The 19,287-nt window shown below is 42.3% G+C and overlaps 1 protein-coding gene across 1 annotated transcript in view; it reads left to right on the forward strand.

The window, feature by feature from the left end:
• The first annotated feature begins 1,928 nt into the window (after positions 1-1,928).
• LOC146812411 (uncharacterized) overlaps positions 1,929-19,287 on the forward strand; it is a 249,307-nt gene continuing 231,948 nt past the window's right edge. The window contains exon 1 of the mRNA XM_085619405.1: positions 1,929-2,090. Within this exon, the coding sequence (XP_085475531.1) occupies positions 2,087-2,090 (4 nt within the window). The 5' untranslated portion in view covers positions 1,929-2,086. The remainder of the gene's footprint in view (positions 2,091-19,287) is intronic.

A 19,287-nucleotide genomic window follows, 5' to 3' on the forward strand; every position in this document is an offset into this window, starting at 1 on the left:
TTATTAATACTTTCCTTCTTTCTTACTTTCATTCCTTTCTTGCTTTCTATCCTTTCATTCTTTCTTTAACAGAAGATTAAAGAAAGTGGCTGAAAGCTGCCTTGTAAATAAGGCGAAGCCCATATTGCCACAGGAACTTCACTAAAAGTGATGGCCCTGTGGCGATGGTGGCTTGTATATATGCCCCTCAGTTTCTAGAAGGTACTGCCTTAATTTGTTGGACATTAATAGATTCGCCACAGTTCCTTTGTTCCATCTGTTTAGTGTTCCATTACTTAAGAATCTTTATATTTCAGAATTGTAGAGTAATTGTTGAAGGCTCTTTCTTCTCTAAGTTTCTCCTCCTCTCTTGCTGACAGCAGGTTTGCTGCAGCGAGAGCTGTTTTGGGACCTTATTAATGCAGGTTATGCATGAGAGTTTTCATGGTCTCTTTGGTATCAAAGTGAATCTACAGAGGCCTCAGTCGTTGGTGTCAGTTGTTAGATATGTACTGATGTCATTTTGATTTTGCTAAAATTATGTGTATGACTTAGTTGTTTCTAGTGGTTTTCAGCCATACTTAATCCATTTGTCTGTGGTCGTATCATTCACATTTTTCTCCAATCCACTCAAACATGCATCAAGGGCCAACATGTCACCCCACTTCAGCCATTGGCTAACTTCCCTGTGAGTTGGCATGCTTCCCTTTCACGAAGAGCGCATTAAAACACTAGGGGGCATATGCATCAACATTAGCATTTGCGATTCCTTATTAGCGAAAAATAAGGAATCGCTAATAAGGAATAGCAAAAGGCTATGCATGTAGGAATCGCTATTCAAATAGCGATTCCTTAACATTCCTTATTACCGAATCGGTAATACCGAATCGGTAATAAGGAATACCTACCCATTCATTCCTATGGGCTTGGAGGCCCATAGGAATGAATGTAAAGCCATTCTGTATTAGCGATTCGGTATTACCGATTCGCTAATAGCTGGAGCACTTTCAAGGGTGCCAGGGTGTCAAAAGGACACCCTGTTGCACCCCTGAAAATGATATGTGCACATATGTTGCACACACACATGCTCTAAGGGCATGTGTGTGCGCAACATGACACTTTGAAAAATGCACAAAAGTGCATTTTTCAAAGTTTTTGCAAATTACCATGCAGTTCATCTTCATGGTAATTTGCTCCCCTTATTAGCGAAATCGCTAATTTTTTAACTTTGATGCATTGCATTTAAGGAATCTCACTTTGGGATTCCTTAAATGCAATCGCTATTTAAGGAATCGGTATTTAAGGAATCCCTATTTAAAGAATCGCTATTTAAGGATTCCTTAAATACCGATTTCTGCTTTTGGGTTGATGCATTGGGATTGGGTATTTTTTACTTAATACCGGGAGCTAATAAGGAATCGGTATTTTACCGACTGGATTTTGGCTTGATGCATAAGGGTGAATGTAGTTTGCTAATGTATGCTTTTTTAATACCAAATCCATTTTTGTCTTGAGGAAATATATATATTTTTTTAAGTGACAAATGTAAGCTTTCCAAATAATAAAATTTTGCAAAAGCCATGAAAAAACGAAAACAAAAATTGCCAAAGGGCTGGGGGACGACGCCAGACCTATTCGATTTGCCAATGCTTGTTTTATTGGCCCTTTCCTAGATCATGTCAGATCAGCTTCTCTAATGAAAGGGTGCGCCTCTCTATTCCGCGTTCTTTCTTTGTTCAGCCTGGTTGAGGTATGCGGAATTGGCATGGCAGGCGCTACATTCGCACGAACGGCCCCTACTGCTCATGCTGTAGAGTTTTGTGAAAGGGATTTCCCAGTGTCTATTTTAAAAGCAAAAATGTGCCGCAACCTGTCTGACCAAAAAGTATTAAAAAAGAACGAAAGGATGTCAAAGTACATACCATACTTATCTTGCAACCTGTGAAATAAAACGTTAAGGTTAGTTTGTTAGAGGATCCAGCGCACCTTCGAAAACCCGTCAGCATTTCCTCACAAATTATTGGGGAACATTTGGTCAGGACTCCTATATTTCATCGAATTTTCGAAATCACCTTAGAACAAAAGACCAATAAGCCGCTGAACAAGAATGGGTGAGTGATTTATTTTGTTTATTTTAAATCAATAGCTACATTTTAATTGTATTACTATTCACCAGATTACAATGTAATAGTTGACTTTGGAATTGTAGCTGCCACTTGTTCAGATAATTTAACTTTGATGGCATGGGGTCAATCATACAATATCATGTGTGCCGGTGACCTTTTTCTACTCATGCAATTCTTGGAAGAGAGGTCTCAGAGCATGGGTGTTGAATTCTTGTCTGCTGGCAAATGTCTAGAGATAGACAAGGTTGAATCTGAGCAAGCCCTTTAAGTGATCCACTTTGGACAAAGGTTAACATTTTGGGAACACAGTCCTGCAAGATGGCTGTATTTCTAGAAGAAGACGTATCTAATGTTTTACGTGTAATCATAATTCCCTGGGAATGGATTGGTTCCTTCAATCCATCTTGTAACAGTATCATAAAGGAACTCTAATGCGTTAATAAAGATATTTCTGAAAATGTAGGGGCATATTTACTAGTAAAGTGGCAAAGCGTTTCATTAAGCCAAGAAAGCTCAGTCACTTTAGAAATGAAGGGCTGCACCATAATTACAAGTATATTGTGCAGCCCTGTGTTTCCCCCTGCGCAGGCACTAATTTTAGCTGCCTAACGCCAACACAGACATCATTGCACCGTACTGCAAGAGTGTCTGTGCTGTAGGGGAAGATTGTTTATGTGCAGGAAGGATTCCCTTTAAATGGCGTTTGGTAACTTCTACATATGCTGCTAAATGCAGCACACACAGAAGTTGCAAAACATAATTGTTTTTAATTGATTGCTTATGTGAAGGAAGGGACACCTTCCTGCACATAGACAATCAAATGCGTTTTGCTGTTTCTATGTGTGCACATAGAAACAGCAAACGTATGTTTAAGACCAGGTTTTCCCGGGTTTTAATTTTGGTGCTGCCCCATATTTATGCTGCCCTTTTAAATATGGGGCAGCGTCAAAAGCAATGGGTTTTGCGGTGGAACGCCCACCACAGCACCCATTTGCTACCCCTTACACACTAAGTATAGTGTGAAAGGGGGCCTTATTTACGTTAAGTGGCTTAACACTGCCTTGTAAATAAGGCGAAGCACATATTGCCACAGGAACGTCACTAAAAGTGACGTTCCTGTGCTGATAGGGGCTTGTATATCTGCCCCTTAGTTTCTAGAAGGGACTGCCTCAATTTGTTGGACATTAATAGATTCACCACAGTTCCTTTGTCCCATCTGATTAGTGTTCCATCACTTAATATTCTTTATATTTCAGAAATGTAACGTAATTCTAAAAGGCTGTTTCATCTCTAAGTTTCTCCTTCTCTCTTGCTGACAGGAGGTTTGGTTTTGCAGCGAGAGCTGTTTTGGTACCATATTAATCCAGGTTCTGCATGTGAGGTTTCATGGTCGTGATTACGCCAAATTAGTCTTCCCTAATTAGACTACTAGTTTACGACTGATGGTCTTTTATTTGCTTGCTAAAAGTGGTAGAGGGGAGTAAAACAAGCCATGGTTATACTTTCGAATTTAGTCATACTCTAAAGGCCCACAGACTCCGAATTCCAAATTTGTGGATTTATTATAAAGCCAAAAATAATTGAATATAAACACATCTGAGTATAAGAGTATACAGATACATAAAAATCAATACAGAGCCAATTTTACGAATATAGTTCATCCGACATAAAAGGCATAATATGATGAACTCAAAAATCAATACACAGCAAAGAATAGAAGCTGAGTCGAGTTGTCTTTTCATTTGGGAGGAAAACAAAACAAATAAAAATATCTTTCCCTACACTGCTCTAAATGAGGGTCCTACCTATTTCTCTTATATAATTTGCCAAAGGTGTCAGCACGTGTTGACTTCCTAAGAAGTACTCATGTCAAATGGGTTTCCTAGCTTAAGGCTATGGAGCTCGCTCTAAGATGCTCCTTCTCCTCCGAGAATCAGCAGAAGACCCCAAACTCTGTCCTTGCGCATCATATCAAAAACAGACAAAGTTCAGCCCCCAATGAATCATGTGGTAAACTTCTCTATTGTATCATTTCAGTAACATTCCAGTAGCTTTAATTAATTCTTCTTCGTCTTCCAGTGACCTTGGTTCCCAGACAGGCCAGGCAGGAAAGGAGTCCTCCCTTTTCGACTTCCAGTCGTCTTCAAAGACATTACGGGTATCTCCTTAAATCTAAGAATAACAAGGCTGAATTCCTGCACCTGCAGTAGGATGAGAACACGCTGCTTTCGAGTACAAAAGAGATTCATTTAATTAATATTTTTGAGCGGCCAAGGACAATAGAAACTAACAACTTTACAAATTGGGCCTACGATTCAGGCAACTTAAACTAAACATGGTTACATTGCACGAATATAATTTCGTCCTGCACACTACATATACAGGAATTATGAATGTTTCTAATACATATAAAATCCTACTTGAATGTGCACACTACATTTCAATGTGAAGATAACGTCAGTTAAATGCATCTTAATAATCGTAAAACACTGCAAACAATGAAAATACATGTGAGTGCCTTTAAACCATGAGTATAGTGCACCCATATAATTAAAAGTGTTGTAAGCGCTCTATCGGTTCCCCCCTCTTATGACTAGTGTCATAACACCATCATTCTATCGTCTCACAATTTCTCCTTGTAGAAGAGACCGACCTAAACAGAAGCTGTAATTGCTGTCCCTGTCTAAATCTTTCTAACCCTTTAAGATGCAGATAATGACTGTCCTGCAGTCGTTCTAACTGTTGCTCTCGCCTTTTCAAGGAAATTTCATTATGTCGTCCTTTCTGCCACCTGTAAGCTTTGATGGCTCCCAGTAGTACAATTATACAAATGACAGCTATTACAATAGGTTTCAAGATGTATCCCATTATCCCTTGTCCCAGACTTCCAAATCAGCTTCCAACCTTTCCAAATCCTTTACCAATTTGTTACCAGAGTCCACCAGCAGCCAAATCCTTCAAATCTTGATGTATTTCTGAAATGTTACTAATGTACGTTCGTATATCTCAACTATTGTCAGGAATATACGTGCAGCACTGTTGAACTTTCAATAATTTGCAGACTCCTCCGGCTTTTGCTAATAACACGTCTAAAGCAAGACGATTTTGAAGGACCATCGCCCTTATCGAAACCATCTCCCCATCTACGAGCAATAGAATTTGGGCCATATTTATAGAGCTTGTTCACTAGCGTTGCCAACCTTCTGATTTTCACATCATTCACAATCACCCCATACTAGGTATCATGGCTCCAAATATATCCCCAACAATTTCTCCCGAACTTACTCCACGTTTTCCTCTGTGAGATCTTTTTCCTTCCAAAGGCCACAAATCCTCCACATGAAAGATTTTGAGAAATACCACAGCCAGGTAGCATGTGTCATACTGTAAGACCTGGCACCATTGGCGTGGGTCTCCCTTCCATTTTTTGCTGTTGCCTCATGTGTTTTTGCTGGTTATAGATGCTTTGGGCACTGTGCCACTGCTGTTCAGTGCCACAGTGCAAGTGCTCCCTATAGTAAATTGATATATGGATTAGTGACTCCATGATTGGCTTTATTGGTTTACTTGTCATACCCTAGTACAGTGCACTGCGTGTGCCCAGGGCTTATAACCAATGCTGCTGGTGGGCTTGCAGCACTGATTGTGCCACCCACCGGAGCAGCTTGTAAAGTGTGTCTCAGGTATGCCATTGCAGAGCCTGTGTGCAGTCTGGTACTGCCATGCTGACTGGGCAAGTGCACCCACTTGCCAGTCCCTAAAACCTTCCCTTTTATACATATTAGTCACCCCAATGGTAGGCCCAAGGGCAGGGTGCATTGTAGGTAAAAGGTAGGACATGCCCTGGTGTGTGTGTGGCATGTCCTAATAGTGAATTACAGCCATTTTCGTTTTTCACTATTGCAAGGCTACCTGTTCTCCATAGACCAGAATGGGCAGTTTGGTTCTTACATTTTATAATCCTAACTGACTCAGGGAACATGGTAGAAATTCGAGTTTAGTATGCCTGAACTCAGAATGATGAAATACATCTTTTCTTTTAGTGAAGTTGGTTTTAACATTCTGTGTTTGAAAATGCCACTTTTAGAAAGTAGGCATTTTCTTGACTAACCATCCAAACCTGCCTCTGCTAGGTTGTGTATTCCTTGTCTGGAGTTTGAGTGACAGGGCTGGGGGATTCCAGGAGACAGGGTGGGTCAGCCCAGTGGTAATTAGAGAGATCTGCATCTAGATGGGAGGGAGGAGCAGCACCTGGGACCTGAATAGGGCTGTGCCTTCCCTCCACAATGCTGCTCCACCTCCTGTGGTGTGTCTGATGTCCCTGCCCTGCACTGTGAAAGGAAAGAAGGAGACATGTCAACAAAGTGCTCCAGGACTGACCAGAACTGGTTTGGACTAGGCAAAGGCCTCTCTGCCTTCAGAGAACAAAGGGAAAAGGAGTATAAATATTGGGACCCAGACCCAAGAACTTTAGATCACTTATAGGAATCAAGATGAACCTTGCTGAGGAGAAGAACCAGGAATCTGAAGGAGGAGACTACCCCTGTGCTGTGTGTTTGGGGGTTGGCCTGCTTCATTGCCAAAGAAAGGAGAAAAGGACTGAGTGTTCTTTCTATCAACTTGAAAAAGAATCTCCAAGGGCTTGAACTAGAGCTTGCCTCCTGCCTGAGGTCTCAGGGATACAAGACTTCACTAACCAACTCCCCCCTGAATTCCCTTGCTGGGAACTGAAGTGCCTGCTGTTGTGCTGGGCCTTCTGAGAGACTGTGTGTTGCTGGGAGCTGGAAGCGCGACGCAACAACGAGAAGTGTGTCGCTGCCGCAGCCGCTATCATCGCATCGCCGAGGAAGCGAGCCGCCGCTGTCATCATCGCATCGCCGAAGCGCGGCACATCACCGGAGAAGCGGGACGCTGCCACAGAGGTCATCGTCGCATCACCGGAGAAGCGCGTCGCAGGGCCTGTCCTGGGCTCCAAAGATCATCGAGTAGCCGCACGGCCGTCGGGCGTGTCGCATCACACCAATGTTGTCGCATCGCAACCAAGACGCCATTTTGTCGCATTGCACCGGAGAAGAGTATCGCATCGAGGTGCCAGCGTGTCGCATTGCACCGGAGAGCAGTAAGAAACCGACGCATCAACTCCCCACACAGTAAGGAAGCGAGCATCAACTCCCCTGTGCAGCAGTAAGGAACCGACGCATCCACTCTCCTGCGTGTAAGGAACCGACACATCACCTTCCCTGCAACCCTTTTGTTTAATTGCGCTACGCATCTAAGGTACATTGAGAGTAAAGTGTCGCATTTACAACTTGAGAGAACTGAGCTATTTTATAATATTTAAGAGACTGTTTTTGAGTACAGTATTGTGGATTTTTGTCGTCTGGTCTTGTGTTAAGTCTATATAAAAATACTTATTTTTATAATACAACCTGTGTGGTGTCCATTTGTAGTGTTGTTACTGTATTACTGTATGTGTTCACAAATGCTTTACACACTGCCTCTGAGATAAGCCTGCCTGCTCCTGCCAAGCTACCAAGGGGTGAGCAGGGGTTATTTTGGGAGTGTAGCCCCTTACCCTGACTAGACGCAAGGGTCCCTATTTGTCACAGGTACCTACCTATGCCAACTAGAGACCCCCAAATCTAACACATACCAATTCTTAGGCAGTTTCACATAAGCATTTGTCCCACACACAAAATACACATTTGGCACTATGGTTATTTTATCTAATAGCGCCTTTCTAATGGACTCCTCGATAAGAAAAATGTGTTCACAATCACTCTCACCCACAAATATCTTATCATAATATGTTGATGGGTGTCTAATGCACAGTTTCCCTTTTTGCTTAAAGTCCAAAGCTATTGGACCAGAACTCACTTTTGCTTTATGATCTAATTCTTCTGATGTCCATGGAATGACTTTATGCTTTGGATCTGGTCTAAACAGATTTCTTTTGGATGTCTGTTAGCATGCAGGTCAAATTATGTCTATGGACACATGATGTATCTAAGGTAGGCACAAAATACTCAGACATCCGCTCTACTACTTTATAGTAATCACATTTGTTCAAGTACTTAAGAACTGGAACTTCTGAGAGTACCACGTCATTATTCGAGAAGTAGTACTCAAAATGTGCCTTACTATAAAACATGCTCAACAATACACTACATGTAATACCATATTTCACAGGTAAGTGACGGTATTGAATGCCTTCTTCTACTGATGTGGGCAATTGCATACACACACAACAGTCTTTCGCTTCCATCGTATCGACATATTCATACAACAAACAAGCATATGCATTCAGCTTGAAATCACCTTTTGATAAGTCTACATGTAACATACGACTAGTCTCCCTGATCATTTCTCTATCTTTTGTGGTTGCACCCCCTTCCAAATCTGTGACAGGTGAGGTAAGTGTCACCTGTTCACCCTTCCCTGCTGCATTTTGAGATTCAACTAAAGATGTAACAACCACCACAGTTATGACAATAAGCATCATGACAATAAGGGTACCAATTATGCACTTCTTCTTGCGTCCTGAATTGTCAGACTCCATTTTGAACCACTGTTGATATCTAGAGGTGCAAACGAAATCAACAAAGTCTCTTTTCTTCTTTTTGTTGCTTTATCATGTTATTTGCAATGTCTCTTTGTTATTCTTTGTTCATTTGATTGTTGCAATATATAGTCCAATAACACTAAACCTATTGTAGAGATGTAGTCAGCCCTATCCCTTAGTTATTCTTCTCTTGAACGTCTCTAAATATAAATCTTCTTCCACTTGGGTCTAGGTTATCTTCTTTCTAAAGCCTAATGAGTTCTTATTTCGCAGTTCAAGCTTCATCATTAATGATATTAGATCCAAGTACAGTAAGAACAAGTTGCAGAATCTCTGCACAATTTTCTCCTAGTTCTTGTGCAGTGGGGTGTCGACTGAAGGTAGGGAAATTAACCTGGTTAAGGAGCAAAAATTGTAAACCACTCAGCCTTGGTGGATCGGGGACGGTCAGTATTAAGATTCTGAAAGCCTCAACTCCAGGTACCAGCAACTGAATATCAATCGATAGGGTGTCCCCTCCATAACTCATTGTGCCAGTCCCCAACCTCCCGGAGATCCTCGGTCTCTGCATCTGCAGCCAGGTACGTCCACTCGGGAGATGAGTACTTTTAAAACAGTACCCTCTCTCTTCTAGATCGTCTTAGACCATCCGATCTCTCTTCGGCTTCACTTTGATCTGAGTCAGACATTTCAGGAATCGGAGCGAGATTTTTCTCAAATGCAAGCCTTATGTTTAGCCTTTCTTTTCTTGTCGGCCACTTTTCTGCTTCTGCACCTGTTCTCCTCTTTTCCTCTTGGTCTGATCCTTCTGCACCAGGCCTTTCAACTTGCTCTGGTTCAACGTTCACTTCTGCGTTCTCGTCTATGTCAGTTTCTGAACTCAACTCTGGAACGGCTTGATCTCTTCTTTCTTGTTCAGTTGATTGTTCAACCTCATCACCGATGCTTACGACTTGACCTGTTCCTGCACTGTGTGTTGCGTTTTCAATTTCTCTTCTTGGAACAAGGGGAGTCGTTTCCTCCACAGGCTCTGGAACTCGACGAGTATGCGAAGCGTGGATCCAATTTGGTAGTCCTCCACACTTCACAGCCGTACTTGTGAACAGAATCACCTGGTAGGGTCCTCGCCAGCGAGCATCAAGGCAGCTCTCCCTCACATGCTTTCGGACAAGCACCCAGTCACCAGGGTTTAGATCATGCAGCAGGTCTCTCGAGGGGGATGCAGTCGCAGCCTCGACCTGGTGGGACACAGAATTAACCACATCAGCCAGTCCCCTACAATAATCCAATACCAAATCATCTCTGATGTTTATCAATGCTGTAGCTGGCACAGTAGGCAATCTCATAGCTCTTCCCATCAGTATCTCGTGGGGAGAGAGCCCTGTCCTCCTATCAGGAGTACTACGCAGACTCATTAATACCAGAGGCAGCGCATCTGGCCATTTCAGTGAAGTTGACGAACACACCTTTGACACCCTCATCTTGATTGTGCCGTTTATCTGCTCTACAAGACCAGAAGCCTTAGGCCTGTAACTACAGTGCAATCTCTGATCAATTTTCAAAGCTGGACACAACAACTTCATGATTTTGTTGTGGAAGTGTGTTCCTCTATCTGTCTCCACCGAAGTCGGAAATCCGAACCGCGGTATCAGTTCTCTTAAGGACAATTTTGCCACTGTGAGACTGGCACATCATCTAGTTGGATATGCCTCAACCCATCGTGAAAAGATACACACCACCACCAAAACATACCTCAACCTGTTGTACCTGTCAACTCGATAAAGTCCAATTGTATCCTATTGAAAGGACCTCCTGATCTTCCAATGTGACTCATCGCCACCACAGTTCTCTTTCCAACATTCATTTGTTGACACGTAACACACTTGTGACACACTGCTTCAGCACTCACGCGAAATTGTGGATTAAACCATGTTTGCCTAAACACTCACACCTTGGCATCTCACCCAAGATGAACTGCTCCATGAATTTGCCTTGCCATTGGGCTCAGTAAACTTTTGGGTAGCACTGCTCTGTTATCTGTTGATACCCAAATGCCATCTCCTCTCTATTCATAGCCTGCTCTAACCCATGATGCTGCTTCCTCCTCTGAGACCTGATCCTGCAGCCGCTTCACCTCATCCCAAGTATTGGCTACAGCTAACATCATGCTGAACTCGGTCCCTTCTGTGCTCTCCTACATATTCTCCATTGACAACACAAATGTGTATAGCACCAAAACTAGTTACTTCATCAGCATAGTTGTTACCCTTAGTTACAAAGTCCTCTCCTCTTCCATGGGCTGCACATTTAACCAGTGCAATCTCTTTAGGCTTCTGCAAAGCCTCTAGTAGTTATCGTACAAATTCTCATCACGGATTAGGAATCCTGAGGACGTAAAAAATCCCCTCTGTGACCACAACTGCCCAATGTCATGAACCACTCCAAACCCATATTGGCTGTCCATATAGGTAGTCACTCGGACACCATTCGAGATTGTACAAGTACGTATCAGAGCAATAATTTCAGCCACCTGAGCAGAGTATACTCTTTTCAAACAGGCAGCTTCCACCACCCCTAGGATGAAGCACACAGCAAATGCTGCTCTCAAACACCCTTCATTATCTCTCAAGCATGAACCATTGACAAAAAGGATCAAATCAGATTCAGGCAGTGGTTCTTCAACAATGTCAGGTCTGGGTTTGGTAGATAGTTCAGTCACATCCAAGCAGTCATGCTCTTCATAATCCTCTTCTTCCTCTTGCCGAACAGGTAACAATGTGGCAGGATTCACGGTAGTACAGCGTCTCAATGTAACATTTTCAGAAGCCAACATTACCTTCTCATACTTTGCAAGTCTGTTATTCATTAGATACTGTGTCTTGGTTCTTGTCATTAACAGTTCTACTGAATGTGGTACATAAACAATAAGCAGATGACCCATCACTATGCTTTCACATCTCTCAATGCTGACACCTGTTGCAGCAACGGATTCGAGACATCCGGGCAACGCAGAAGCTACTGGATCTAATGTAGCTGAAAAGTATGCCACTGGTCTATGGGCACCTCCATGTGTCTGTACAAGGACTGCTAAAGCACATCCCTCCTTCTCACAACAGAAGAGCGAAAACGCTTTGTTATAATAAAGCATTCCCAGAGCTGGAGCGCGACATAGGCTCTCTCTCAGCTCGTGGAAGGCTCTCAAGCAGTCGTTATCCCATGGTGTCGGATCACTAATATCCTTTCGAGTCAATCTCAACAGTGGCTTTGCTTGCAAGGAAAAATTTGGAATCCACTGTCGACAATAGCCGACCATTCCCAAAAACATGCAGACTTCTTTCTGTGTTTTCGGAGTACCCATTTGCAAAATCGCCTCAATGCGATCTGGTGACACTCTTTGTTTTCCCTTCTCAATCCGGTTACCAAGATACTGAACTTCAGTCAAACAATACTGGAGTTTGTTTGGAGACACTTTGTGTCCATTCTCTGCCAGATGATTCAGCAAAGCCACAGTATCAATCCTGCAAGCATCTTCAGTCTCAGAGGCGACCAGAAAGTCGTCAATGTACTGCACTAGGACTGACCTCTGAGGCATCACCAGCCCTTCAATATTCTTTTTCAGACACTGGCTAAAGATAGAGGGGCTTTCTGTATACCCTTGAGGGATACGGCACCACTTTAACACACTATCGTCCATCCTAAATGAAAACAAAAACTGGCTGTCTTCATGTAATGGTATGGAGAAAAATGCCTGGCATAAATCTATGACTGTAAACCATTCTGCCTCACATGGTATCTAAATTATTATAACAGCTGGACTTCCTCTTATCTCTTTTAGAATGCTTTGTGCAATCATAGACTCAATCACAGGTCTTATTCGAGCCACAGTCTCTGGAGACAATTTATACTTCTGAGTTCGTGGAAATTCAGCATTTGGTTTAATCTGTATCTTGACAGGTTCAACCAATCGAATCAATCCTATTTCCTCTCCTGTGAAATCCCACACCTTCGGAGAGTCCGAGTATCTCAAGTCATGTGGCAACTCCTCTGCCGTGAGTACCACAAATATTTCTGCACATAAGTTCATATTGGCCATTTTAAAATCTGCATCGTCATCACAGGTTTGCAACTCCACACCTCTTGGAGTGCAAGATATACTACAATTTAGCTTACACAAAAGATCTTGCCCCAAGAGACAGACTGGGCTTGAATTGCACACCACGAATTGGTGTCCATCTTGGAATGGTCCTATTCCCACAGGTAACTTGTTTGTCAATGGGTTAGTCATTCTTTGGTTAGAAACTCCTACCACTTGGATCGATTCTCCTGAAAGAGCTACATTTAGAACCACTTCTGTTCATACTGTGGAGCGCGCTGCTCCAGTGTCTAATAAAAAGGTAACTTGATGTCCATTCACTTCTGCATCTACAAACGGTCCACTCTGATCTACTTCTAAGGTCACACCCAAAGTGCAATCTCCCTTCTCCCCCTCTGACACTCCTGAGGATTTTGAGTTCAGTCAAATCTGTCTTGAATTTCAAAGTAGGGCATCTGATGATACACCTGATTGTTCATAGGTATTCTTGGAGGCTGAAGTACTTGCATTTGCAGCTCAAATCCTCTCTCATACATGGACCTAGGTCTAGTCCCTATGTTTAAAGTCTCAGACATCTGTCCCTCTCCCTCATTCTGTATTTGATTTGCTGGATTCAATCGACACTCGCGCATCCAATGCCAGATTTTGTGACAAAAATGGCAGGCAGTGACCCTCTTTGATTTGCTACCCAATCACCTCCTGTACCTGCGTCCATTCTCCTTCCTCTGCTCTGTCCATGTTGGGGTACCATCTGTTGACCCATTCCTCTACCCCTTCCTCTACCTCCCCCCATTCCTCCTCCAACCCCATACATCTGATCAGGCCTTTCGGCATTCCTTAGTTGCAACAACATCAACTTGTCTTTCACTTTCTTTTGTATCGATTCCACATGATCTCTACCTTATTTTGCATAATGCAGAATTTCATCAATCATTTTGTTTTGCCAACAAATCAAGTGGGTCTGTATCATCAAGCTAATATCAGATTTCAATCCCAGCACAAACTTCGAGACAAACTGTCCCATGTCTTTCTGCTCAATTGCGTCCAATCCACTATGCTGTTTAAAAGCCACTAACAGTCGCTCATTAAAGTCATGCACTGACTCTTTAGAATGTTGAGTAATACGATCAATTTTAGGCCAATCAACAGTTTTAGGAGCTACCTTGGATTGTAACCAGGTAATCACTTGCTCATATTTCTTCATTACCTCGGGTGAAGGACCATGATTCACCGGATCTCTAGCTGGTTCTGCAGTAGGCCATTCAATTGAGTCTTTACATGCCGTCCATAAATCACCTGGAACCACTATATCGAACAATGTATTCAGGTCAATCCATAACACTTTGGAAATCTTAACAAACCTGTCCAATTGTTTGTACCAATCAGGAGATTTTTCCCTCAGCTGAGCAAAAATCATTATTGAAGGCTGCCAAATCACCTCTACTCCATGGCATATGTACATACCCTCCATTTTGTACTTCTCTCAAAGGGAAATTCCCTGTTGTTCCCATCCCTTCACCCGGAGGTAGAGTATTCCCTATACCATTCCTGGTGCTTTCTTTTTGGCCCACCTTTCTTCCCATCTGTCTAATTCGTTCCAAGCTCGCATCCCTAACATCAGTTCCCAGATGTGTGCCTTTAATCCTATCATTCACTTCTCTTCCAATTCCTTATCTGTGTAATTCAATCGGCAGGTTCCCTGCATAATTTTAGTCTTTGTCAAATCCACCTCATACCTTTGTGCCAATTGTGACAAGGCATCATGAGCTCTCTTCGCCTTTCTGGTAATGTACTTAGCTACGAATAGCAATTTGCTTGGGTCATAAGTATCAGTTCTTTCTAATGGCAGATTCCCTTCTATCACCTCATCGATTTCTGCTTTTAATCTCACCACATCTAACAACGGTGCCTTCAATGCAACCTGTATCATCTTCTGGTCTCTTTCACTTCCCAATTCCTCCCTGTCGCAACTTTGTGTTCTCCTTGGACCCCCACTTTCTTCCATTCTCACAACTGGGCGACTTTCTCTCTCCCAACTTCGACTTCTCCAATGGTTTCCTGGACACACAATGTGTGGCCCCAATGGTGTTACTCTAGGTGCTTCTCGTCTCATCTCCCTTTCCTCACTCTGTATTATTGACTCCCTCTACGATGGAACCCATATTCTGATGTCTGATCTAGAATTTGCCAAAGCTCCTGTTCGTCTTCGTTCTGACCCACTATCCATCCTTAATGGATCCGCTGTAGCTGGCAGTGGGGTACTAGCTTCCACTGATATTTGAGCCATTCCTGTTCCACTCACTGTAAGACTCCCTCCAGATATAGTCTCTTCCCTTTCTCCTGTCTGCTGTTGATATCCACTTATTCTCTCTCTAAGGTTATATATCGAAACCACTGGTCCAATAGTAACTGGTACCGAAAGTGCTTCCAGCAACCGCATGTTACATACAGTTTCTTTTGGCTCAGTAACGGAATACCCTATTCCTCCGGACCCTCCTGGAATTTGTGTTAAAATCCAACCTCTTACTTGGATGGTCTGATCCTCTGAGGACGTTCTGCTAGCAGTCTATCAAGAAAACTGTCATCTGTGTCACTGTCCTCTTCTGTCTTACTTTTTCCTCCAGACCCTCCTTCTAACAACCTAAATGGATACAATTGTTCTCCCTCTATGGTGTCTACTCTCCATCTCTTTAACTGTGCATCCCATCTTGCGTCACAATATGCCTTCATTGTTTTTTTCATTCTTCCCTGCAAAGCTTCTCTTTTCTTCACTATTGATGCTCTCATCAATGCATCTAAAGCGGAGGTTTCAGAGAAGACATCACTCCCCTCAGCTGATACAGCACCTCCATTCGGAATGACACATAGTGAGGGAAAGCCAAGTCACCCTCTTTCTCTGTAATCTTGTGCCAATTTTGCAACCACACTATAGTATGTAATCCTACATTTGTTACCATATAATGTGCCGGGGTGTCCTCTGGCGGCGCTTCTTCTCCTGCTCGAGTCACCACCCCTGTGTCGCCTCTACACAAATCTCCCAACACCTTAAAACATCTCATCATGAAAATCAATTATTTGAAACCCAAATGTAAATATTGGACTTCGGACGAACTTCCACCAATCCCAGCGCGGCGTTACACCAACCGACCTATCCCGGCACGGCGTGCACTGATGTCACTGCTCACTCCTTGCAAAGGCTCACCCGCCTTTACAATTTCAGCTCACAAACTCACTCACACATTCACCTTACCAGTAACTGTATATCCAAAAGTTATTAAACCAAGTAACTGCTACTACACAGCCACAATAACTTACAGTTACACAAAACAAATAATTGTCTGTGTACTAAAAGATTGATAGAACACTTTCACAAGAACATTCGTCCGCTGTGACCCCCGATGTGCGTTGATCACTCAATCGCCATAGTCCACCTCCGGTACCTGAGGCTTTCTACCGCGACTTACTCCTGCATGCACACAAAGTTCCCTGTCACAAATGGATCGTCGATAGCGCTTCACGACACCCACACTTTTGATCAGACAATTACAAATACAAAACTACTGGGATCTTAGACTTCTCTTGAGTCTGCTAACCAAACTTCCTGATCCTCACGTGTCCAAACCAATAAACCGATAAACCCACAATCACTCAACTAGCATTCCAACTTCGCAAGACATCACACAATTAATTAATCACCACAATCTAACACACTACACAGATTCATACTCACGCTACCAATGTTTCCGCCGCACCGTCAACGTCCGCCGGCCTCCATCAACTTCGCCGTCTTCTGCTCGGTCCAAGCTCTATGTTCTTACGATCCTGCTCTAAATTTCTCTTTACTCCCCTCTCTTTTAGAAGCAAACCATCCTCTGCTACTATTTGATTACGCCAAATTAGTCTTCCCTAATTATTCTACTAAGTTATGACTGATGGTCTTTTATTTGCTGAAAATCAATACAGAGCCAATTTTACGAATATAGTTTATACGGCATAAAAGGCATAATATGACGAACTCCAAAATCAATACACTGCAAAGAATAGAAGCTGAGACGAGTTCTCTTTTCATCTGGGAGGAAAACAAGACAAAGAAAAATAGCTTTCCCTACACTGTTCTAAATGAGGGTCCTACCTATTTCACTTATATTACCCAAAGGTGTCCGCACGAGTTGACTTCCTAAGAAGTACTCACATCAAATGGGTTTCCTAGCTTAATGCTATGGAGCTTGCTCTAAGATGCTCCTTCTCCTCCGAGAATCAGCAGAAGACCCCAAACTCTGTCCCTGGGCATCATATCAAAAACAGACAAAGTTCAGCCCCCAATGAATCATGTGGTAAACTTCTCTATTGTATCATTTCAGTAACTTTCCAGTAGCTTTAATTAATTCTTCTTCGTCTTCCAGTGGCCTGGTTCCCAGACAGGCCAGGCACAAAAGGAGTCCTATCTTTTTGCCTTCCAGTCTTCTTCAAAGACATTCTGGGTATCTCCTTAAATCTAAGAATAACGAGGCTGAATTCCTAAACCTGCAGTAGGATGAGAACACGCTACTTTCGAGTACAAAAGAGATTCATTTAATTAATGTTTTTGAGTGGCCAAGGACAATAGAAACTAACAACTTTACAAATTGGGCCTACGATTCAGGCAACTTAAACTAAACATGGTTACATTGCACAAATATAATTTCGTCCTGCACACTACATATACAGGAATTATGAATGTTTCTAATACATATAAAATCCTACTTGAATGTGAATACTACATTTCAGTGTAAAAATAACGTCAGTTAAATGCATCTTAATAATCGTAAAACACTACAAACAATGAAAATACATGTGAGTGCGTTTAAACCATGAGTATAGTGCATCAATATAATTTAGAGTGCTGTAAGCGCTCTATCAGTCGCTTCACTATCAAAAGTGAATTTACTGATATTTAGCGAACCTGGGAGGTGTCTTTACTTCACTGTACACATGTTGTGGCCTCAGTATTGGTGATGGATAGATGAGAGTGAGCACCTTTTGATGATAAGCATCAATAGTTCTCTTTATGAGTACAAGGCAAAAATGACTAACGTTGAGGCACACTTGGTCCAGAATTTTTGTATGTAGGGGCATGTACGGGATTATTTTACAATCAATTCACTACTAAAAAGTCCAAAAACAGACTTACAAATCTGTACTGATTTTGTCCAATTTCAAGCTCTCCACTAATCATAAAAGATATGCATTTCACGGTTACTAAGAAGTGCTGACCTTTGAAGTGGCAAATCCCCTAATGAAACAAAGGAAATCTTGAATTTAAGCACCAAAGTTGGAAAGAGTTATATCTTTTAATGTCTAGTAGGGGGTGCTGGTGGTGCATTACAGAGTGCAGATTGCAAATACCAGTTGGCTATGGGGTGACTTAAGGACTATGAACCATTGCAAATGTATGGGGGCCTCGCACCCCATGCTAGATTGAAAAAGGTTTGTCTTGCAATGACTTAGAGAGCTGAACATAAGAGGAGAAAATAACAGTAATGCCTTCAGAAATAGGCTCTCTGCATTGGAGGACATACGAAGGAGTCAACCGCCCCTTCCATTCTGTTTCCCATATTTATGCGCACATCAACCAAGGTTATTCAGTGCTGTTGTCTTCATTTTGAGATTTATACGGCTAGTACCCTGCTTTATTGCCATTCATTCTGAGGAAAGTTGCTCTATCATCTGTAAGTAGGCGCCATTTAGGGCCTAAATAACACACTGCCCAGCGATGGTTGGAAAACCAATTTTTTGTTCCTGCATGGAAGGCTGAAATCTTCATATATGTTTAAAAGCTCCTCAAATGTTTCCCTACATTTGATCTAGATCTCTGGGTCCTGCTTCCATGCCAGTTCAGTAAATAAACAAGCCTACAATCAAGACATATCAGAAACAGCACTTTACCTTAACCTAAAAAATAACTGGAGCCTCACATGAATGTTGGTACAATTAAAAATTCAATATTGTAATGCCACATTTCTTGGATTTATTAAACTGATAATGAAGATAGCGATGTTGATGTGGGCAAAGATACCACTTAGATACTTCATTAGCCAGGGCACAGTGGCCATCAGTACCATGAATGGTTGAGGTTTCAAACTTAACTCATATCCAAAGGTCTTCATGCAACATTAAAAACAAAAACAAACCTCACTTAGCAAGGAACGACTCAGAGAGAGGATGGTGGCCTTGGCCATTCCTGAGCAATGGGTCTGCTTGGTCTCTCTGCAGCCTTTGACACTGTGAACCACAATGCACCCCTTTACCAGCCTGATGCATTAGCGACATTGATTGGACTGGTGCTGAAATGCATGTGAAAGATGCCTCACTTATCTTCCCTTTCGTCAACAGCACTATTCATCTACCACTGACCTTATTCAAAATATGTAAAGTTAAGTAGGCCTTATTTAGGTATTCAAGAGGGCTCAAATGTATTTGAAATTCCTTTTTATTCTGACATCTTTTATAGTTTGTACAATGAAACATTTTCACACCGAGCCGACTTT

The sequence above is a fragment of the Triturus cristatus genome, chromosome 7, assembly GCF_964204655.1.
Source record: "Triturus cristatus chromosome 7, aTriCri1.1, whole genome shotgun sequence".
NCBI classification, from domain to species: domain Eukaryota; kingdom Metazoa; phylum Chordata; class Amphibia; order Caudata; family Salamandridae; genus Triturus; species Triturus cristatus.